The following is a 23,839-nucleotide window of genomic DNA, read 5'->3' as shown; positions in this document are numbered from 1 at the left end:
TCTCTCTCTTCTTTCTTCTCTCTCCCTCCTCTTTTCTTCTTCCCCCTCTCTTCCTCCTCTTCCCTCCTCCTCCTCGTTCTCCACTTCCTCCTCCTCCCCTTCTCCTTTCCTACCCCCCACTCCCGGCCTCTCTCTCCCTGCAGAGGAGGCTCGGCCTCCCAGCACCCCTGCCTTGCCTGGCCTAACTCTGAGGCTGGCTAGATTGGGATAGGCGCCACAGGCAGCCAATCAGCGCGCCCTGTCCGCTCCGCGCTTTAAGGCTGGTTGCAGGGAGAACAGAAACCAAGTTCCCCAGCAACAATCAGCATCCACCCGGAGAGAGCCCGGGGAGGCTGCTCCGCGCCGGCGGCTCAGTGCCCGGCGCTCCCACCCATCCACCCCACCTTCTCTCCCTCCTCCTCCTTTTCCTTCTCCTTGCCCATCCTTTTTCCTATCCGCTCAAAACTCCTCAGCTGAGCTCCCCCTACACCCCATCGTCTGCAACTGAGAAAGAAAGAGGACTACTAGAAGAGGGAGGGGGTCGGAAGCCTCCCCTCCACCCCCTATCTCTAGCTCTGGTAGCGCCCCCCCCCCATTTTCCGTCTCGCTCTCCACTGTGCCCCAGGTTGTTCTCTCGGGCCAAGCGCCAGCCATGTCTATGCTGCCGTCTTTTGGCTTCACCCAGGAGCAAGTGGCCTGCGTTTGCGAGGTTCTCCAGCAAGGGGGGAATCTGGAGCGATTGGGGAGGTTTCTCTGGTCCCTTCCTGCCTGCGACCATCTGCACAAGAACGAGAGCGTCCTCAAGGCCAAGGCCGTGGTCGCCTTCCACCGGGGCAATTTCCGTGAGCTCTACAAGATTTTGGAGAGCCACCAGTTCTCTCCTCACAACCATCCGAAACTGCAACAGCTGTGGCTGAAGGCTCACTACGTGGAAGCAGAGAAACTGCGGGGCAGACCCCTCGGGGCAGTGGGGAAGTACCGGGTCCGCCGAAAATTCCCTCTGCCGAGGACCATCTGGGACGGGGAAGAGACGAGCTATTGCTTCAAAGAAAAGTCTCGAGGTGTGCTGCGGGAGTGGTACGCACACAACCCTTATCCCTCACCCCGGGAGAAGCGTGAGCTTGCTGAGGCTACTGGGCTGACCACCACCCAGGTCAGCAACTGGTTTAAAAACCGGAGGCAAAGGGACAGAGCGGCGGAAGCCAAGGAAAGGTACACAGGGCGTTTCTCTTTGCTCTCCTAACCCTTCTGCCCTCTGCAACCCCCCTACCCCTACCCTTACACCCTGATCTCCTTTTGTCAGAGCATTGCTGTCAAGAACCGTATTCTCCGAGCTGAGATAGAAAAAAAAAGTTCATGAACTTGGGTTCAGCCTGCTGGGCAGTCAAGAAGGAGAGAGACTAATTTTAGTTGTTTTTCCTCTGCAAGGTTGTGTTCAGTGGGTGTGAGTCTCAGGAATTATTTGCGGCCAGTTTGTTTCTCTCACCCCTGACCCACTCTCCTCTCACCCCCTTGCGAATGAGTGGCTGGAGTGTGTCTGGGGGAGGAAGAAGACTCGAGAAGGGAAGAGAAGGGAAATGAAGGGAAAGGACGGGAAGAAAGGAGAGAGAAAAAGGAGGGGAGTGTTTTTTTTTCCAGGATCAGTAATAAGGACAAAGCCAGAGATTTGGAAGGAGGGGGTGTCTTACTGAGTGGCAGGGATCCCTGGTACCACCTTTTCCTCTTCCCTTCCTTGTTGAGTGGGGCTGACTTTTTGGGTCCCTATGTCTTCACTTTCACAAATCCCATTAAGACTATCTTCTTCAGTGTCCAGTAAGTTCTTTGGGGGAAAGGTCGGGCGGTTTCACATCACACTTGTAAATTTTTAGCTGTAGGAGGGTGGAGCTTTAAAACAAAATCCAGAGAGCGTTATGTGGAAAGTCGGAGCCGACTTTATTGACTGTAATCACAACCCCTGAAACAAAGCTGCATCCTTCCTTGCGCACTTCCCCAGCCAGGGAAGCTGTGCATATTGTCAGCACCGCCAGCCGGAGACTCCAAGCTCAACAGCCCCACTCTTTGCTTACCCCAGAGATCAGAAACGGGTTTTTTATGGTGTTCCCCCAACTGCCCCCAGCCAACAGCCCCCACCCGCTGACCTCCTCCCTTCAACCATGCTTTTTGGAGTTTCGAGCTAAGATTCAGAACTGAGAGGCAGCCAGAATAACTCCGGTCAGGAGCAGAGAGTTTAGTGAGCCTTCAGGATTTTTTAGGAAACCAGAACACTCCGGCTGGTTACTTTTCTTTTGTTCACTTCCCTATCTTGGTACCAATACTCTACCTATTTGTTTTGATCCAGGATAAAAGAGTCGAAGCAATATAAGTTCAGTTGGAAGAGGTCAGCAGGACGGGAAGAAGAAGGAAAGGAACGAACGAGAAAGGGAGGAAATAAAGTGTGGGGGGTACTTCAGAAAGGCGGAAGTGAGAGGAAGCAGTGAAATAGTGAGCTTAAATAGGACTTGGGACAGGTCCACCCATCGCACTCCGCAGGCACACAGGTTTTGAATCTTAGTGAGGACTTCTTGATATGACCTCTCTGGCTTTTGTGAGGGCTGAGGGAGGAGGAGGGATTGGGAATTTTCGAGTGGGGCGTGAGGGAGATGGCATGGGGACAAAAACTGCGATTCCAGTTAGGCTGAAGTTACAAAATCCTCTAAGTCAGGCCTCGGGGCCCACTCCCTGATGAAATCAGCAATACTGGCTTGGGGCCCTGTGTTTACTCAGGTCACTGCATTGCCTTGGGCACTACTTCCCCATGACCTGTCCCTTTTAATGACAATCGCCAGACAGAAATATTAAAAGTAGATATTTAGTAATATATATCTCTCTTCTACACTATGGAAAATGGGTATCTGACTTGAGCAACAAATCTTTCTTGGGTTATAGGTTTTCTATTTTTCCCCCTTCTAACTTTGAAGGGTTGACTAGAATTGTTTAGGTTAAGCATTATTCAACTGTGGTACTAGTGAGTGTTTATTTCAGAAGATCAGTCTGTGATAGAATTTTTAAAAAGTTTTTTTAAACTCCACAAATATTTTCCTTTTGAAATCTGCAAGATTTGGGAAGCAAGGGCTATAGGGCCTTGTAGGGGACACTCTTCTTACATCTCTGACTTCACTATGTTCCTTTTGTTTCTTTCATGACTTCTGATAAGGGATGGGTGAAGGAAGATTCCCTTTGTGCAATTATTGTTTTACTTTTTCATATTCTCTTTCTTCATTCCCTTCCATTCCCTTCCTTCTTCTTGTTCCTTTACTCTTTTTCAGTATTTTCCTTTCTCCATCTTTCAACCTAACCATATGCTGTTGTTTTCTATTTCTCAGGGAGAACACTGAAAACAATAACACATCCTCCAACAAGCAGAATCAGCTCTCTCCCCTGGATGGGGGCAAGCCACTCATGTCCAGCTCAGAAGAGGAATTCTCACCTCCCCAAAGTCCAGATCAGAACTCGGTCCTCCTACTCCAAGGCAACCTGAGCCATGCCAGAAGCTCAAACTATTCGTTGACCGGCTTAACTGCCTCTCAGACAGCCCACAGCCTCCAGGGGCACCAACATCAGCTCCAGGACTCCCTGCTTGGACCCCTCACGTCTAGCCTGGTGGACTTGGGATCCTAAAGCAAAAGCACTTCTGGCCCATGGAGAACTAGTTGAAGCATCCACTGATCAGCAGCTAGAAACATTTGTAAATATAGAACAGGAACAATTTTGCAGCGCATATCTGGGGAACTTTCTGCATCAAGGAAACATGGACTTTCACAAAATGCCCTTTTAGAAACGGTAACAGAAACAACCCTGCTCTCAAGAAATGATCTCTCCTCCCCAATCCTTAATTACTTTTACCTTTACCCCCTTCTCCCTAAGTGCCGGTGCAAGCCCCCAAACTAACAAAACTTCAATGACCTACCAGTCTATGCTACTGATTCCATCACCTTAAATTAAGTTTAAAAAAAACACACAGGAATTACAAACTAGTTGGATTTCAATTCTTTTAATTTATTTATGATTCATTTTTAAAGGAGAGAGGAAAAAGAGAAGTCTGATGCAAACAAGAGTTTCTACCATTGGGGAAATTTGGTTGAATTCTTAAGCTGAATAGGGGAAAAATACTCAAAACCTTTTTTTTTGAGGGAGGAAATTAAGTTTACATTTTTCATATCTAGTGTTAAATGATTTCAATTTAGTTTAAAATAAAAAAGTATTAGAAAATCAAGTGCCTAAATGTCTTAATGCACATATATAAGGCAGTTAGAAATAGAAAGTGACCATGGCATTTTTGTTGGACTTTTAAGGATTTTTGAGGGGGGAGGTTATTGATTTTCTTTTTTTTCTTTCTTTTTTTTGATGGACTTTTGAAATGCATCAATGTGAAGTATCACAGTTTCCTGGATGTTTCTTCTTATGCCCTCAATGCTTTCATATCCAGTAGTATACTCTTGCTAAGTGTTTCTCCTATTCCTAGTTTTTAGCTCGCAAAAGTATTCCCATAAATCTGGTGACCTGGTATTTGTTACCCAAGATGGCATGTGTTTTTCAGGGTTCTTTTCTATTGTACCTAAAGCAGCCTAAATTAAAACGTAGCAGAGCATTAGGAGTATGGTTCTCTTTTTCAAAGGTGAGTTTCTGTGTTGCTGTCATCCTAATTTTAAACATACAATTTTTGCCTTTTTTACTCCTGATTGTTTGGATTGTAGAGCACTTTGAAGGTCATTATCTGAAGCAGTTGTAGGATCTGGTTTTGTCATATGACAGGAAAAGCGTAAACATAGCTTTTTAGATAGTCTTTTTAAAATATTTGGAAGTAATGCTTCTGGAGTGCTCTTCTTGAGAATGTTCGTGTGTTAATGAAGCCACTCTTTGTCAACAGACGTGTTGACAAGACGGATAATAACAAAATTTATCAGACAAAATTAGGAAATCAATCAGTATGAGCAACATTGTGAATCTATCTATTGGGAATGGTATGCAAGCTGATTGAACAGAAATCTCTGTGCACTTGCTATAAGACTATGCTTTGAAAAATACCAGTAATTTCATAGGCTCTTGTTTATTTTTATTTGGGGGAAAGGTGACATAGCCTTTATACTAAGCTTTAAATTTTAGCGAGTGGCATTATTTATTAAAATTATTCTCAATATTACTGTATTGGCTGGTTCTTGATTTGTAAAATATTGTTCCCAAGGACAGCCTATTTGTTCTCTGACCAGAGTTTCAAAATCTTGATCCCCCCCTCCTTCCATAACCAGCTCCATTTACATATTCATTTAGTATGTTGACTTTCTCCTCGCCTTTGGGGTTAATCCAAGGGAGTAACAGCATGGTGAACGAAGGCAATACTGGATTTGTAGTCTGAGAACCTGCGTTCAACTCCAGGCTCTGCCGTTCTCTTAACTGTGTGGTTTGGGGCACCTGGCTTAACCTCTCTGTCTTTCATCTCTAAAATGAAGGGATGGAAGTAGATGAACTTTAAGATTCAGTTCAGCTCTAAATCTCTAATCCTATGAATTTGGGGAAATGGAAAATGAAAGCTTTTTATTTTAACTAGGTCTTTGGAAGCTGAAAATGATTTATTGGTAGTTGAGGAAAAGGGTCTTAATTGTTTCATGTTATTATAGTAACTTTTATCTATGAAATAATTTCTCTGTCACAGACCCATAATTTGTTCAGAGAGGTTCATTTGGGTCGGAAGCTCCTGGTCCCAATATCCCTTGTTAGCGTTTTGGATCATTAAGTTACTGTTTATTTAAGTCACTAGGGTGTTTATTCTCCAGGTCTTGGGCCACGGAGAAATGCCACCCTCCGCAGGAGGGACTCTCACAAGGGGATCTCCGTACATTCTTTACATTCACCCCCCAAAACAAATACCCAGCACAAAGATAGCTTTAAATGACCCAGACCAACTTCAAAGAAGACCGCGGAAATCTCTCTCAAAAATAAGGAAATGCTAATTACTTTAATTTTTTACATGCCCCTTCCTCCCCCTCTCTTCTACTTCCTCTACTTTCTTTCAGCTTAGCTCGGTATAATTTTAGTAGCGGAGATGCTCCCTGTGACTTCTTGACAAACGGAGGAAGGTTAAATTCTCGTCTTCTGCTCCCTCAGTTGGTGAGTCTTGGAAATGCCAGGCAATTTGCAGAGCCCTGGTACTGTAAAAAGGCCCCGTGATTACTGCTTGTAAAGTCGTTAAAAGAGCAATTTTCTGTCACAGCCATAAACTCTCTGTAAAAATCCCTGGCTCTCGGGTGCAGCGCAAGTATATTCCAGATGTGTTTAAAAAGAAGTTGCACAATCCCTCCCTCCTCCGCCTGGTGACAGGATGGGAAAGAAGGTGAGAATACTGGAGATGGCTTTTGTTTTCTCCTCAATCGTTCCCAAGAGCTCAGTCCCATTAGACGAAGCGCTTTTTTCTACAAGAGAACATTGGGGAAGGGAACCCTTAAAGACTTCGAGGGGTGATTACACTCTCTTTTTCACTGTGCCTGACTGCAACTCCTTTCAAATTCCCTTTCTATTCCATTTACAGACTTAATGATGACGGTTAAATTAATGAACAAAGGCTCATCATTAATAACGTATTCTTAGGGGAGAAAGTACCTTAGAGGCTCTGCTAAACAAAATAAGAAACAAGGGAGAAAAGGGGGAAAAAACTTGGCCATTTTCCGGAAGTTTTAAGTAATATCTAGCTCTCTGAACTCTTTGTCTTTAACCTTTGATTTAGAACTGTTTCTGATGTTAAGGAGAAGGGGATATTACAGACATTTTCTCAATATCCAGTGGATGTGTCTGAGGTAACGTGGGTCCAGCCACATCACCCCTGCTCAGGGTGGTGAGAATTCTGAGGAGCTGAGCACCACTTGCTTTGAGGGTAGTCTCCTCAAAGGGATCCTTTCAGTTTGTTTTTAATTTTGAGTCAGAAGAAAAAAACATCTAGTGGCTGTACCGAAGCGCTTAGGTATGAGGAATCCTACGAAAAAGAAATCCATAGCTAGACCCTTTCCCAAGGCTCCAGAAATTGGAGAGAGGAGCGGATGTGCTACTAGAAGCAGGCGAGCAAGCGCTTGACTTAGTCCGGTGCGCCTTGGGACTGGAGTGAAAAGGGGGCAGATCGCGATGACCTTCTCAAGCTCAATGCGGTGGAGTTCACTCCTACTAGTTTTTACTTCCCGGCTATGGGATCTTTGGTTCTGCCTGTGGCCTCCGACTAGAGAGGCTGAGGTTACTGATGTATATCAACACGTTTAAGGATGTGTCAGGCCGGCAGGTCTCTGTACTTCCACGGCTCCTCCAAAGAGTCCAGCGCCAAGGAGGCCCTGGACTAGGTGATGCGGCTGAGTAAATCGAGCTGCCTTAAGTCCCTCTAACCCAACTCAGTCTTGCCTTCGGAATTGCGGGGAAAGGAGCTGGGGAATATCTGGAGCACTGTGGCACCCCAACTCCTGATTTTCCGTGTCCCTCGTCTACCCCGATGTCCCCAACGGGCTTTTTGAAGCTGGGAGTGGAGGCCGACTTCGACACACCATAAACAACCAGCTGCCCTGAAAAAGCCTTGGAAATCATTGTTTAGGATGGGAAACTGTGACCAAAGCCATTCTGTGTTCGTGGTTCCCCTTCTCAGGTGATCAGCCTGGCTGCAGTATGGAGGTGGGGTTGGGTTCTTCCAGATGCCTTCAGCATCCACAGTTTAGGGCTAATGGAGAAAACCTCTTGTCCCCTCCGTCGTGGCCGGGTGCTGGAAGACCGTGGCCGGATGGGAGATTTATAGCGATTACACCTTCTTTCCCTGAGGGCAAGCAGGCTTCTCCGCTGGAAAACGCTTCCCCGGGTGCCAGCCCGGCTCCGCCGAGTTTACAGGAGGCCAACTGACGCACAGAGTTCTGGGTGAGAGCAGGAGACAACCACATTTTCTCTGGGGGAGCCTCTGCATTTAGTTCCCTGCCACCCACCTTCATTAGTTCTAATAACTTCCTGGAGACTGTTTCTTTGTAACTACGACTCCCCTCAGAACCACATTGCTGACAGGCGGGGAAGAACTGCAAGGTGATTAAGCTGTGGTCCTTTGTGCCTGACAAAAGGGTCATAGAAGGTTCACTTTAATGGGAAAGAGTTTATGTGGCCTAATCTAGCACCGAAGGCGCCCTCGGCAGCCTAAAGAAGACCCTGGAAAACTCATTCTGGCCTCGGGAATGGCTACATTCTCTAGGCCTGTCTAGGACCAGAGGCTCCAGTCTTTAACTGAGGCCCTAAGGGGAGATGGGGACCTCTTGGATGGTGTGTTGAGCCTGGCTACTGCTGAACTCAGTGTATCAGAACCCAGAAAAAAAGTCTGCACCTCCCTATTCACATGTTAACAAAACAAGACGCTTTGCATCTTTGCTGTCCGTAGTTGACCCGGCTGTTCGGGGGTTGCAGTCTGAAGGGTGTGTGTGTGTGTGTGTGTGTGTGTGTGTGTGTGTGTGTGTGTGTGTGTGTGTGTGTGTAGGACCGCCTTCATTTTCTCCCCAGCCTAGCTGATCTTTTCCAATCCCGGGGTAAACTACAGTGGCAATTTGCCCACTCCAGAGTCTGTCACATGGGATAAAGGATCTTTACTTTTTCTTTAAAATAATACAAAAACAAAAACTGAAGCTAGTAAGAGCTGAGGTTCCTTCTTGGGCCGGGTGAACCCTTCTTGTTGGTGCCCCTTGGATTCCCAGCCCCCAGGAGGTATAGATAGATTCACAGCTGCTCAAAATCCTTACCCGAGGCCACTCAAGGGCTCGGTATAAATTCCCGGCTTCTGATTGGGACCGAGAACTTGACCAATATTGAAAAGAAAGAGTGGCCTCCATATAGGAATATTTGCTAGTGTAAGCAGTTGTCCAGGTGGGAAGCAGCAAAACAAAGCCAATATAAGGGCAAATTGCAGAACAAATTTTTATCCAGGAAAGTATTACTCTGAAAAGGCTAATTTTTTCCCCTAATATTTTAAAACAGCACACACACTTCAGTCCAGCTGATGAAATAAGAAACCTGTTCCCCTACTGAGGATGACGTTCAGTGTTTTCGAGGCTCTGGTCCTTCCAGACAGCGAGAAACAACACTGCAGTAGCATTTAAAAACAAAGGAAACGACTCAGAGAGGCGAGTGAACTGCCCTTCGCATCAGGGTTTTAACTTCCCTCTTTTTAACTTGCTAGCGGAAAACTGAGAAGAGAGTTCCCAGCAGGTAGATTAGAACTACCTGAAGATTTATTCTCGACTTTTGTTTTGCTACTTGAGTGTCTCTTACTTTTTTCTTTCCCCTGAAATTGGTCAGTGCCGAGGTTTTCACTTTTGCTGAAAAGGTTAAACATTGTCAGAACGTGTCCTCTTTTGTATCATTAACTAGATTATTGGGTTGGGGGGAGACGCCTCCACAACCGAATTATGTTCTGAGAAAGGAAAAGTTTAGATTTAAATATTGAAATATATTTGAATAAACTACTGAGCTGCAACTGGATTAAATTAAATGGTACTGGCTTATCCCCCCCACCCCCTCCTTCCCCCAGGAGTCTTCATTAAAAAAAAAAGAAAATTAAACTACCCACCTCTTTTCCAAGTATAAATGGAGAAGTAAAAATGAAGTATTTTCTCCCTTTCTGGTTGGTCCCACCCCAACCTCAACAATATGGAAAATATATTTTTACCCTCTAGAGACAGGCATATCCAAAATGGAGCACAATGGATTTAGAAAGTTGGATTTTAATTTTCAGATTAAATTATTTTAATCCAGGATTTTAAAATTAATCATTGCTTTGAAAATTCCATGGTCTCTTCTTAGCTGAAGATATTTTGCTCAAGGAATTTGCAAGAGTGGATAACTACAGGTTATGTATGGAGCCCCTTAAAATAAATTTTTTTAAAAATTGTCATAGACTATGTTTTCTTATAACGATTGATTTCTACTGGGCCTAGTAAACAAAAACACCTTAAAATTCTGGGGGAAGGTCTGAAAGGAGAGCATCACTAGAAGAAAATGGTCTTTGTGCCAGTCTGCTACAACCTTAACTGTACCCATTTCTTTATGTTGTCTATCGTGTTTCTACTTGCAAAAACACTTTGCCTTTCCTTTCATTTTTTTGTTTAAGGTATCCACATATTTCAGGTATGTTGAAAAGGATCTATTCTAAGTAGGATTGACAATTGTAGTAAATATTCTAAACATCAGGGAAAGCAATAAATTGATTCAGGGAAAAGAAAATAGTTTTCAGCCAACAATACACCTTTGGTCATACTCATCCAAAACCATCTGTATGTCCTAATTTTCCCACTTAACTCTTGGAACTTAAAAAAGGGAGAAACTTTCAATGTTATCAAAATACAAACTTTCAGTCTGAGGCTAACGAATCTGTTTACAATCCAGAGAAACATTTGTGTGTCTGTGAACCATGGAAGTAGTACATTGAAGACAGCATTAAGATTGTATTCACATAGGATACACAGGACAGCACACAGATAGGAAATGGATGACAAGCAGGTCGAATGAAAATTAGGTTGTTTAGAAAAGCCAATATGCTTTAGTATCTATGTAATGAAAGGGACATTTAAACAAGAGAGCTCTTGCCTCTGTCTATAGATATACGCCATGAATACTTTCTATGCATTACAGATGTTATATAAACATAATATACTTCTTCCTGAAGTCAAGTTCTTGATTTTAATTGAAGAATAATATTGCTTAGGGCTCTAAAAAAATCCATTCTGCAAATCTGTAACCAGTAACTATTTTCAAAATAAACAGATGGATTTTTCATAAAGAAGTCAAAGAAGATTACTTTATACATAGTATCTCTTGATTTCTGCTCACAAGAAAACCTTTATGGAAAAACTAAAATGCAAAATATGACAATAGTAGTCCCTCTTCATTCTTTAAAAAACAAAAAACAATACAGAGTGATTTGACTCCCAAGCAACTGTGGTTAACTGTTTGTTTCCCAACATCATCCATAGAAATAAACCTGCCATTTGCTTCTCTTCTCTTCCTTCCTTCCTTCCTTCCTTCCTTCCTTCCTTCCTTCCTTCCTTCCTTCCTTCCTTCCTTCCTTTCTTCTTTTCTTTCTTTCTTTCTATTGGAAAATCCAAAATTGGAAAATTGGAAAATCAAACTATAAGCAAGGCCCAGTTTTTAATTAGTTTTATAAAGATTATTTAAGCAACCTTGAACAAATATACAAAACTCATTTATAGAACTTTCTGTTTTCAGAAAAAAAAATCACCTCTGAGTTAATTTTGAATTGGAACATTAAAGCAGATTTCATGATGTTTCTAATTCCCTTGACCAAACCCCAATTTCACTAAGGAGGGCTCTTTTAACCCCAACCCCTAGATTTTGATTACTGTTCTCTTATTGGCTAAACAATTTGCATGAATACCTAGGAAATAGTGTTAGAGCCTGTCTCATCTCTGGGACCTTGTCTGACCCTAACTGGTGTGAACCACTGCAGTGGTTCCAGTCTGTAGGCTAAAAAGTAAAATTCAATAATAGGATAATAGGACCATAGCTATGAAGTTAGAATGGTCCTTAGAGGTCATCTTGTCCAATTATTTTACAGATGAAGAAACTGAGGCTAAGAGAGAAAAGGTTACACAAATAAAAATGCCAAAGGTGAGATTTGAACCTGGGTCCTCTGACTCAAAATCTAGGGCTTTTAACACTGTTCTTTCCTACTTTGCTTGGATAATTTTGTCTGTAATGGATGTAAGGCTTTTAATTTAATTAATTATTTTTTGCGGGGCGGGGGTGGGTGGGTAGGGGGTAGGGTGTGGGGGGGGGGGGAGAGAAAAAGGCTCGATTTTAGTTCTCCTTGGAGGAAAGAAAGAGTTAATTTGTTTTCTGACAGGTTTCAGGCTGTGTGCAGGTCAGCCAAAAAAGGAGAGGAAAAGGAGAACAGCCCTGTGATTAATTCTACCTGTTTTTCCCATGAGCGATCACCTGCTCCAGGGGTCATGAATAGCAGGTAGCTCTCCCCTCCCGGGCTCTGAGAGGTTCGTTTGTTTGGTGACAGCTGAGTGACAAGGCCTGAAACTCGAGCCGGCCGCCCAGCCTGATGTGGGGATAAAAACCCTGGATGTCCCCTCAAACATTTCAGGAAATGAAAGTTGTAATGCGATCCCTCCTGCGCCCACATCTCCCCCGGCCAACACAAAAGCTCAAAGGAGCCTTCTCGCATTGAATTCAGTCTGAAGTTAGTGGATGGAGGGAAATGGAGCCCAACCCAGAGGGAGGGAGAGAAGGAGGGAGGGACAGCAGACAAGCAGAGAGTCTGGGGCTGGCAGATGGAAGCAGGAGAAAGGGGCTGGTTCTCCCTGGCCCTCCCCACTGAGTTCTTTCTGCCTTCCCACCCCCCTACCCCGTCCCTCCTGAACCCTAGTTCACCGCAGACAGCGTGGGCTGCTAGTGCCACCTTGTTTGGTACTGTTTTGAGGGTCAGCCTGGGCTGCAATAAAGAAGCACTAACTCAGTCGACCCCTCTGCCAGTTTTGCAGCCCCAGATTAACTGCAGCTGGGTGCAGGTGCCCGGTGCTGCAAATTGCTCCCCAGTGCTAGGAGAGGGAGGCCTCTATTTTGGTTGGGGCAATGTAAAGTCAGGAATAGGGGGTTTTTGAGGGGGTGGAGGAGAAGGAGGAGTGTCTTTTGGTGGGATTAATGCAGTGACCTTGACCCTAGGCAGAAAGCAGAGCTGACCGCTGTACTCTGTCCAGGCCTTCTGATTGGTGGGCTAGAGGACCCCAGCCAAGATCTGTGGGTTGGGAGGATTTACTGTTCTGTCCCTATCTTACACTTCCGATGTTTGTTCCCTGTCCTTATGACCTTTTTCCAGGTTTGAGGATTCACCATCGATTGCTCCTCCCAGAATAAGTATTGTGAGGCAGAGCAGGAAGTGTCAAGGGAGTTCTGGGCGTAGGCCTGTCGCAGAGGTTAAGGAACCAAGTCCTGAGGGCTTACTCCATCAAGAACTTACATTTAGTTTCTGGTCTTTGGTCATTCTAAGATTCAGCTAAAGAAATGGAAGGGTATTATTAGCCAGAGGGAGGGGAAAAGCAGAATGAAGTTGTTGAAGTTTCTCCTAGGCTGCCATTATTCCTTCTTTAGAGCTAGTGTGGACCGATTTTCAACCATAGCAATGCGTGAAGACGTTCTATATCATCCTTGATCTCTCTCTCCAACATCGCCCATCAGTTCCTACATAGTGTAACTTCTTTCTCCACAATGTTTCTCCCATACAATCCCAACTCACACAGCTACCACACTAGACCCTCATCAACTCTCATTTGGACTTTTTCAATAGCCTTCTAATTGGATCCCCTGCCTCAATGTTCCCCCTCCAATCCATTCTGCACACAGTTGCCAAAGTGATGTTCCTCAAGTGAAGGTCTAATGCATCACTCCCTTACTAAGTAAAGTCTGATGGCTCCCTGATAACCCTAGGACTACTTTCGTTTAGCTTATAAAGCTCTTCACAACTTGACCCCTTCCCATCTTGCTGGGTCTTTAAGACTCTATTCCCCTCCATGAACTCTATGGCCCAGCCATACTGGCCTATTTGCTGTTCCTCAAACAAGACATTCCATCTCCCAATTCCATGTATTTTCGCTAGCTGTCTTCCACACCTGGAATCATCTCCCTCCTCACCTCTGAGGCTTCCCTCTGAGACTCAGATCAAATGGCATTTCCTACAGGAGGCTATTTCCTGAATGCTCAGGTACTAGGACCTTCCCCTCCAAGGCTTCCTTTCATTTATCTTCTACGTATTGATTTGTATACATGTTGTCTCCCTCATTAGAATGTAAGTCCCTTGAGGGCTGAGGCCATTCCAGCTTTTTCTTTGTATCCTCAGAGCTTAGCACAGTGCCTGGCATATAGGAAGCACTTAATGAATGAATGAATGTTGATTGATCCCAAGTAGAAAGTTTTTGTCCTTAATCAAGATATTGTCCATTAGAGTCAAGGAGTGGAGATGACATTGAGTTTCTGAAGACTCTGGAATGTAGTGCAAAGTCACTATAGCTAAATGTACAGAGGTTCAGCACCACTACGATGGCCAACAGATGATGAATTCTTTGCCCTGAGAGCCCTAGTTGACTACAAATAGCACTGCATTGCTCAATTCTTAGAGAGGCTTCCCTACCTCATTTTTTTTCTTTCCCATGAGTTCATAAAGTTATTCCGGACATTATTCTCATTAAAGCAAATCTCCCTGGTGAATAGGGAGCTAGAGAAGTAGTCATCCTGACTTACACATGGAAGACACTCAGAGAGACAACTAAGCCTTACTTAACAGGAGTTGGACGGTGTCTTGAGTTTGAGCAGGTTATGACCAACTCTCCAACTTTTTCCCCTTACCCCCTGGAAAAGTGCGAAAGTGCGGGTTATTCCATAGGCACCTGGTAAAGGTCTGATTATCCTCTGGGGATAGTCAACCTTGAAAAAGATTTAGTTGCAGATCTGGGACTATAATCCACATTGTTATAACTCTAGGGATTTAATTCTGGAATGGTGGATGAGCTCAACATGCTCATTTTGTAATCTCCTGTCTTCAAGCTAATTTGGTTACATCTTCCTCACCTGACTTATGTTAGAAATATATATATATATAGATGTATGTATGTACATATATCTATACATATAAACACGTTCTACTGCATATGTTGTATGGATAGGCTTAAAGGCAGAATAGTGTAACCGAGAGCATTACACCATGAATCAGAAGTTTAGAATTGAAGTCTTGACCTTGGTACTTACTAGCATGGTAGTGGAATGGTTAGACCACTGAGTTTGGAGATAAGAAACCTAGGTTTAAATTCTGACTTTACTACTTGTGTGAATACCTTGGCTAAGTAACTCTATCTTTTTGGTTCTCAGTTTCCTTATCTGTAAAAAAATGGGGAAGGAGAAGAGGTCAAACTAGATGATTTCTAAGGTCCCTTCTAGTTCTGTATCTTTGATCCTGATATGAGTAGGTCAATTAACCATGAATTGTCTCATCTGTAAAGTGGGTCTAATGATAATAATAATAATAATAATAATAATAATAATAATAATAATAATAATAATAATAATAATAATACCCATTCACCTATTTCACAGGTTTGCTGTGAGGATGAGTTACTGTTACTATTCAAAGGAGGCCACTTATTGAAAAGGAACCTGAAACAGCTGGCTGGACAGTGTTTTTAGAACCTGTTTCAATAATCATAATCAGAAGGATTATGATATCTTAAAAATATCTTAAATGTCTTAAAAATAAGAAACTACCTTGAAGACTGGTGACTCACTAATATCAGGACAGCATCTTGCAACTAGCAGACACTCAATAAATACTTATTAGTAGTGAATGAATAAATGGTCAGTTGAAACTACAGGAAGTTATTCAGGTAGAATGTAATTAGTAGAGTTGGAATTTAAATGAGGTCTCATGGTTAACACCTCCTGCCTTGTGAAAATCCTTAATGACCACCAGGGACAAATACCTCATTTGGATATGATCCCACATCTCCACTTATTTCAAGGGCATTTGAATTTGGGTTTTGTGTATGGGGAATTTGCTTCAGACAATCTAGCAGAGCTGAATTTCCATCTCCTTCCAAAAAGATCAAAGCAGCACTTGGAGTTATGTTGGGGAGGTTATTCAAGACTGATTCAGAAATAGAGGTAGAGTCAGACTACAGGAATTTAGAAGGTCCTCTTTAAGAGTAAATGCAGGATGAGAGGAGTAGAATAGGATATGCTTGTGGTAGGAGCTGGTAGGAGCCTTTATAAATGAATCAACATGATCCATATTCCCTTCATGAAGCTAAGAGGGAGCAGGTTTGATAGAAAAACAAAACAAAACTAGACTAGGGGTTAGAGACCAAGGCTCCAGCCTAAGTTCTGCCACTTGGTGATTGACTTTGGGTGAGTCATTTAACTTCTCTGGACCCAATGTCTCCCCAGTATAGAATGAGGGTGTCAGACTTAGGGGTTTTTACTATTTTTGTGTCATGGATCTCTGTGGCAGTCTGGGGAAACCTATGGATCCCATTTCAGAACAATGTTTTTAAATGAATAAAATATAATACACAGGGTTATAAAGGAAGCCAATTATATTGAAATACAGATATTAAAATATATGTATGCGTATATATATATATATATATACATATATATTTTTTAAAGCAAGGTTACAAACCCCATGTTAAGAGTTCCTATCTCATTTGTAGGGTCTCTTGCAGCCCTAATATTTGATTAAAATCCTGTGGATAATGAGGAGGTTGTCCATACTTGAAAGAGCACTAAATATTCAATCTTTAACTCCACCACTTCACTTTCAGCCCTGCCCCTCCCCCAGTATCTTTATTTCAACTCCGTTGAAAAATAGAAGATTTTAATCAATCACTATACAAGCACAGTCAAGACTCAAAACTATTACACATTAAGCATCCTTTTCCATAGATGATTTTTCTGCAAGCATGTACACACACCCCCCCCCATTGATTTCTAATATTATTAGGAAGTGTCAGGATGTTTATTGAGATATCACAGTTCTAGAGATGAACCAGAATTAAAAACAGACATATATATATATATATATATATATATATATATATATATATATATGTATATATATATATATGCTGTAAGATTGACAATTTGCACATATCAGAAGTGTTTCTGTGTGTGTGTGTGTGTGTGTGTGTACTTTTTTCGAGTGTTCAGTTTTATTTTTATTTGTTTATTTACTTTGGTTAGGCAATGGGGTTAAGTATATTTTTTTTTTATGGGGACAAAAGAAATAATTTTGTATTTGGAACCAACGTTCAATTCAGTTCAATACAATTCAACTCAACTCAAATATAAATAGAAAAATGGAGAGTAAAGGTAGTGGGAAGGAAGTAGTTTGACTTTGGGTCCACAGGTTTTATAGAAAGTCTTTTATAATCAGGGACCACAAGGGCAAATTTTGTAGTAATTGTAACTACATTCCTGCTTAATAATTTGCATATTCTTCAGTGATTTGCATACAACTGGAGTCAAGAAGTTCCAGAGATGTTTCCCTGATGCCTTCCCTTGCTTTTTACTATTGCTAATAATATGCCTTGTATAAAGAAATACTCAGTGCTTTTCCTTCTTGGTTATTCCAGATGTACATTAAAAAATAAGATGAAAGAAAAATAAGAACGAATTTTCTATTTAGAGGAAGTTTAATATAAATCAGATAAAACTTTGCAGATCTTTCAGAAAGATTTGGAGGTAGACTCCAAGCTGTAGCATATCACTTGGGAAATGAAAAGCTTCAAGTACATTCCAAGCACTCTAAATCAGCTTTCTATTGATTTCAAATGAAAAATATATGCCTAGGCCTGTGGGTTCATCATGCTGTCCTTATTTCTAACATGCTTAGAAACTTATTGGATGGAACATTGGATTTGAAATCAGAAGACCTGGGTTCAAATTCTGGCTCTACCATTTATTACCCATATCACCTTGGGCAAGTCACTTCATCTATTTGAGACTCAGTATCCAAATAAGAACAAAAAAAGTTGGGCTCTATGACCTCTAATGTCTCTTCCAACTCTAAATCCATGATCCTTTGATCCTTGTCTTTTAGCTTTCGGATTTTTGTCAAAGATTTCTAGTAATCAGCTGTTGAGTCATAGACTTTAGCTAATTAATTCTGCATCTATAAAATTGACATGGCCAATTCCACATTCATAATTCCACAAGCACAGTAGCCCACTTTCCTTTGGAAATTAGCTAAATACAAATGCCTGGGAGATAAGGTCCTACATAGAGTCGACAAGATGTCAATTGCAAGAATACTTCAGATGGCTGGTAACATATTTGTAAGACTCTTTTTGGGCAGTTGATATAGTCAAAGCATAGTGCTACTTTTGTTTTTAGAGGATTTTGGTTTTTTCTAAAGTTATTGCATATTTTGTTTAATTGGGATAAAATGAAATATAATGAGCTCCATCCTCACAAGGTCACATCTTCAGGATTGTCACCACATGCAAATCCTCTAAAAGCTCCACTTGATGCCTTTGTATCACTTGAACCCTAGTACTGACCTTAAAAGTCTTCAGGATAATGTAGGATTTGACTTGACTTCCAGCCTGTTCCATGTTCTGCGTGTTTGGCACTATAAACATGAAAAAAGTGATTAAGGAACTGCCAATCATTTTATTTTGAAGTATTCATTACATTCAAATAGACATTTTTGCTCATGTTTGAATTTTTATTTTCTGGTGCTTTCAGTAACATTTCTACAGAGAACTAAAGAATTGGTATATACTGACATACACTCAAGACATTGAGCAAACAAATTTCAAAGGGTTTAGAGAAAGAATAAATAGAATCACTGGCATGTTTTATGGCTGAACCTGAAATTTTATGGCTGAAATTTCTACAGTAGAAGTCAGCCCAAAAGGTCTGAGAAGCTCTCCAAAATGAGATTCTAAAGAGACAGAGAAACAATTTCAATTTAAAGGGAAAGGAAGAATTGTCCACAGAGATGCCCAAGGGACTCATTTTTTAACTTAGATTTAAAAAATTATATACACAGAAGATGAATGCAAGTGCAGAGGAAGACTATGAAAACCTGGGATGGTAGTGTAAGAAGAGTTATCAAGGAGTCTTGCAATATGGTAATGAGAATTAGGAGAGTTGAACACTCTTTGCCAGTGGATGAACTATGCCTAGGATTATCTGCAAAGGTAGAGGCAAAATACTCATAAAAAATAATATTTCAGATTGAATTTATCTGAAGTTATATGGTACAAATCCAATGGTTTTATGCTGTTTCCCTGCTTTGGCTCTAGAGAATTGAGCACACTTAGGTTAGGCCAGAGTCTGTGGAAAAGAAGATAGGTTCATCAAATTAAGAGCTGTCATTGACAAAGCTCTTTAAGGTTTGCAAAGCACCTTAAAAAATATTATCTCATTTTATCCTCACAATAAATCTGGTAGGTAGATCCTCTTATTGTCCCCATTTTATAGATGAGGAAACCGAGGCAAATAGAGACTAAGAAACTTGCCCAGCTTCACATAGCCAATTAGTGTCTGAGGTAGGATTTGAACTCAGGTCTTCCAGACTCTAGACTCTTTACACATCTTTACAGCAGAGGTGATTTTTTTCCCCCTTTGCTGGAAGCCTCTGTGCCCAGGGCTCTATCCACTGCGGCACTAAGATACCTCTGATTTAGAGCTAGAAGGGACCTTAGATACAGTCTAGTCCACTGAGACTTGGAGAGTCCATGACTTGCTCAAAGTAATAGGGTGGTGACAGAGGGCAGAATTTGAACCTAAGTCATCTGACTTCAAATCTAGTGTTCATATATTGTGTTTTATATATATATATATAGATAGATAGATATAGATATCGATATCAATACCGATATCGATATCTATAGATATCGATATCTATATATATCTATATCAATGAACACATATAGTAGTCATGGTATCATATATGTATCACACATGAATAGATCCTAACTGACTTACTAAGTGTCAATTTTCTAGCAATTGCTTATACTATTGGGGAGGGTGAAAAGAACCAGATAACTATAGCACCCAGATGGGTAGGTTTCCTGTTCCCTGTTGCCTCCAAGACAAAATGCAAACTCCTCTGTTTAAGTATTTGAAGCCATTCCTAATCTGGCTCCAATGTATTTTTGCACACTGAATTCAGATTACTCCTCCCTTGCAATCTACAATTGAGACTAACTTGGCCTCCTTTGACATTCCCAGTACACCATATTTCATCTTCCAATTCCATGCAGCCTGTCACTTACACCTGGGATGGTCTTCTACCTCATCTTTGCCTTTTTTAATTCAATAAGCATTTATTAAACACTTTCTGTGTGCCAGACGCAGAACTGGGTGCTGGGGTTACAAAGACAAAACTGAAACAGTTCCTGTGCCCAAAGACCTTATATTTCCTTTTTAGAATCCCTCATTCCCTTCAAAGCTTGACTGAGGTGTGGACCTCATACAAGAGAATTTTAGGGCTTCCTTCATAACCCCCAGTATTTACTGGGTTCAGGTTGTTTCCTCATTGATCCTGGAAGGCACGGGTCTTTTAAATTATGCTTTTGGATTTCTAGCACTTAGTATGGTTCTTTTCCCTTAGTAGGTATCTAATAAGTGCTTGCTGCGTTGAATTGAATGGAGTTGAATTTCTCTCTCCCCTACCTCCCTCCTTGTATCTATTTAGAAGGACTGAATTGATGCGCATTCACATTCGCAATTCTTGTTCAGACATAACCCCACTTCAGCAAAACTGCCACTGGTTTCCTTAGCAGGAACACAATGTTCTAAGATGTCTTATTTCTCAGCTAAGAAGTAAAATTGACATTCTGGCTGCTCAGTTCATTTTGAGATTCTTTTGTCCTCTTAGATATGGTGTCAACAGCCCTGGTCCTCTGGCTGAAATCCAGTTCAAGTACCTCATAGGCAAACAGCACGTACACATTCTTGCCATAATTAAACGGAGTGTTTCTTTGCTTCCTGTCCTAGGCTGTGGTATGGGATTCCTACAGGCATTACTAAACTGATGAGTCAATCTCATCCAAGTTGGCTTTATTTTAATGGTCAAAGAAATGGATCTGATCTTTCAGGGGATATTCTGAGAATCTCTCAGTTATGTTCATTTTTAAGTGGTTTAAGATTCCGGCATCAAATGAACTAACAGGACAACTGAATTGTCAAAAAAAAAAACCCTCTGTGTTTGAATCTTGGCTTTGCTTAATTAATAACTACAGCCTAGCATTTATATAGTGTTTTAAGGTTTGCAAAGTGCTTAAAATAGGTTTTCTGATTTGATTCTCATAATAACTCCGTGCTTCCCCTCTCCCCCTTCCTTTACAGATGAGGAAATTGAAGCTGAGGGGGTTTAAGTGACACCAAAAAACAGCTAAGGGACTAAAGAGGCTTAATGGGTTTATCATATCAGTAATAAGTAATCTCTGATCCATAGTTACTGCTTTGGTTTTCTAATATCTTGTAATTTAGAAAATAATTTTTTTAATATTTAGAAGGGCTAAATAGCATTAACATTTGAGTACTGTACAGAACACATTTTTGTCTATGATATTCAACACACTTAGCACTTTAAATCAATTTGTGTGAAATAAGTTTGTGTTCGAAACACCTGTATTCTATTATGTGAGAAATTTGGGATATTAAAAACAAAAGATTCCTGATTTTAAAAAAATTTATGTATGCAAAGTTATAAGAAGAAAGTGGTATGATTTTGTGTTGCAGTGTTAAATGTGTAAATCTCGTCTTCTGTATGCCCAGCTAGTCTCCTCAGAATAAGGACTATGGGTGAACCAAAAGTCAGGAACTGCATAGGGCTGTGTGCAAAAAGTGGTTATTAGCACTGTCTTGTATCTCTAATGCCTAAGAGAAATGATTAATTCAGAGAACAACTTCAGAATACAGCACATCATTCTGACATCTGCAAAAGAGGGAGCTGAAATGGTAGGTACTCTAGAGGATAGGAATACCAAATACAGATAGACCAGTTTTACTTTTGGGTCATCAGAACATGAATAGCTAGCATCTGAGGCAGTATTTGAACTCATGGCTTCCTGATTTCAAATCCTGCTCTCTATTCCCTTCACTGTTTACCTGCCTCAAGAGTATCATTTTATGCTATCCACATCCAGAAAAAAGAACTATGGAGTCTGAATGCTGATCAAAGCATACTATTTGCTCACTCTCTCTCTCTCTCTCTCTCTCTCTCTCTCTCTCTCTCTCTCTCTCTCTCTCTCTCTCACTCTCACTTTTTTTCTCTTTTTTGTTTCTTCTTTCTCATGGTTCCTCTCATTGATTCTAATTCTTCTTTACAACATGAGTAATGTGAAAATATGTTTAATATGAATGTATATGTAGAACCTGTATCAGATTCTATGCCGTCTTAGGGTGGAAGGAGGGAAGGAAGGGGAGAAAATTTGGAGCTCAAAATCTTATGGAAGTGAATGGTGAAAACTAAAAATTAATTATTTTTTTAAAAAAAGTATCATTTTATTTTTCTGGCCCTCAGTCTGTAAAAGGGGTAGAACTTGATGATTCCCCAAGATAATTTCTAGCTCTCAATTCTAGGGACACTTTTTTTTTTTGCATGGGGCATGTGTGTTCATGTGGATTAGGACATGTGATTTCATAGGTATGGGGAACTTCAATATAATCCCTTTTACTGATCACTCACAAATATCACAAGGCCATATATTCAGTGACAGAAGACATCTTAGAGGTCACGTAATCAACTAGCCTCAGACACTAGCTGTGTGACCCTGGGCAAGTCATTTAACCCTGTTTACCTCAGTTTACCCATCTATAAAATGAGCTGGAGAAGGAAATGGCAAACCACTCCAGCATCTTTACCAAGAAAACCCCAAATGGGGTCATGAAGAGTTGGACATGACTGAAAATGACTGAACATAGATCCCAGGCCCAGAGAGATTAATTAACCTTCCCAATTTCATACTGTTAGCAATTGGCAAAGGTAGGATTGGCACTGAGGACCTCTGATGACAACTATCTCCTGTCAGCAACTGATTTATCATCTTGGAAAGGTGCCTGGGGACTAGGGATAGCAAGAGACTTATCCAAGGTCACACAGATTATTTTTTACTTGAGACAATGTTTTAATTTTAGATGAATTCTTGAGATGATAATAATAATAATAATAATGGTTTAGAAGTAGGTTATTCCTCTGTGGGACTACCTGATTTACCAGTCAATTTAATCAAATAACCTTTCAATTGGGGGGGGGGAGTCAATCTCGTTTCACATTTGCCTGAATTGATGAAGTGTAGCTGTAGAAAGCTCACCTGGATCTCACCTTGACTTCAAAGAAAGGTCTCAGCTTAGATCAGCCTTTTTTTTTTTTTTCTGAGACAGGAAACAAGACTGGCAGCGAAACGCTAATGTCTGAGGTATTCCGTTACATAGTGTCAGTGAGTGATATCAGTGTAAACGGTATATCTGTCAGCATTTTGACAGACCTAGTTATTATCTTTCATGAAGTCATTGTGATATCTCCCTCTTTTCTACGCCTATCCTCTCCTAATCATTTTGGATAAATTCAAGGAATACTAAGTATCCATCCCTTACAAATGGAAATTAAATAGAAGGTCTATTTACTTATTGATTCCTGATGCATAATTGTAATTAGCATCAAAAGTAGAGTAGGAATTTGTGCAGGAGTGGGCTGAGAATGCTATTTATTTCCCCTCTTGCTACTACAAAACTGTGCCTATAAGAAGCCAAACATTTGAATGAAACTTGAAACATTCAACCAACTTTTTGTAAATTTGGCACCACAGAAATTTGGAGTTGGAAGAGACCCCACTTAGGAATTTCCTCTATACTATCCCTAGCAGGTGGTCTATATCAGAGAATTAAAGAGCTTGAAGGCGTTGAATGATTGATTTAACTTTTCAGTTTTCATCTATGTATTTGTGCTTTGGGTTGGTATTGTATGACTGCTATCGTTACTCACAGCAAGGAAGCGTCAGAGAGCCAGGAGTCGTGGCAGAGCAGTGCAATAGCTTCCTCACAGACCTCCACTGATTATCATATGTTTCTAGTCAGGAAAACATTGACTCTTACAGCTGGAAGGATTTCAGGAGTCTTCCAGTTTCTTACTTGAAGAATGAATCTCCTCTGCCTCTTAGATGGGTAGTCCTCTAGTTCTGAAGACCTACAGCGATGGGGGATTCACTACCTACTAAAGTGGTCAATTTTTTTATTAGTTTATTTTGATTTATCAACAATCACTTCCATATGCTTTTGAGTTGAAAATTTTTCTCCCCCT

General features: G+C 41.3%; 1 protein-coding gene across 1 annotated transcript; it reads left to right on the top strand.

Moving 5' to 3' along the window:
- Positions 1–279: 279 nt before the first annotated feature.
- Positions 280–9,905, top strand: SIX1 (SIX homeobox 1). Its single transcript, XM_020986488.2, has 2 exons — positions 280–1,191; positions 3,342–9,905. The coding sequence occupies exons 1-2, from the start codon at positions 632–634 to the stop codon at positions 3,634–3,636; spliced, it is 855 nt and encodes a 284-aa protein (XP_020842147.1). The 5' UTR covers positions 280–631; the 3' UTR covers positions 3,637–9,905.
- Positions 9,906–23,839: the final 13,934 nt, after the last annotated feature.

The sequence above is a fragment of the Phascolarctos cinereus genome, unplaced genomic scaffold, assembly GCF_003287225.1.
Source record: "Phascolarctos cinereus isolate Bilbo 61053 unplaced genomic scaffold, phaCin_HiC Scaffold_3;HRSCAF=262, whole genome shotgun sequence".
Taxonomy (NCBI): Eukaryota; Metazoa; Chordata; class Mammalia; order Diprotodontia; family Phascolarctidae; genus Phascolarctos; species Phascolarctos cinereus.
This window is presented reverse-complemented; position numbering and strand designations above follow the sequence as displayed.

Coding starts and splice junctions, on each gene's coding strand:
- SIX1 (XM_020986488.2), top strand. CDS start 632: ATGTCTATGCTGCCGTCTTTTGGCTTCACCCAGGAGCAAGTGGCCTGC. Junction 1,192..3,341: donor GCGGCGGAAGCCAAGGAAAG/GTACACAGGGCG, acceptor TCTATTTCTCAG/GGAGAACACTGAAAACAATA.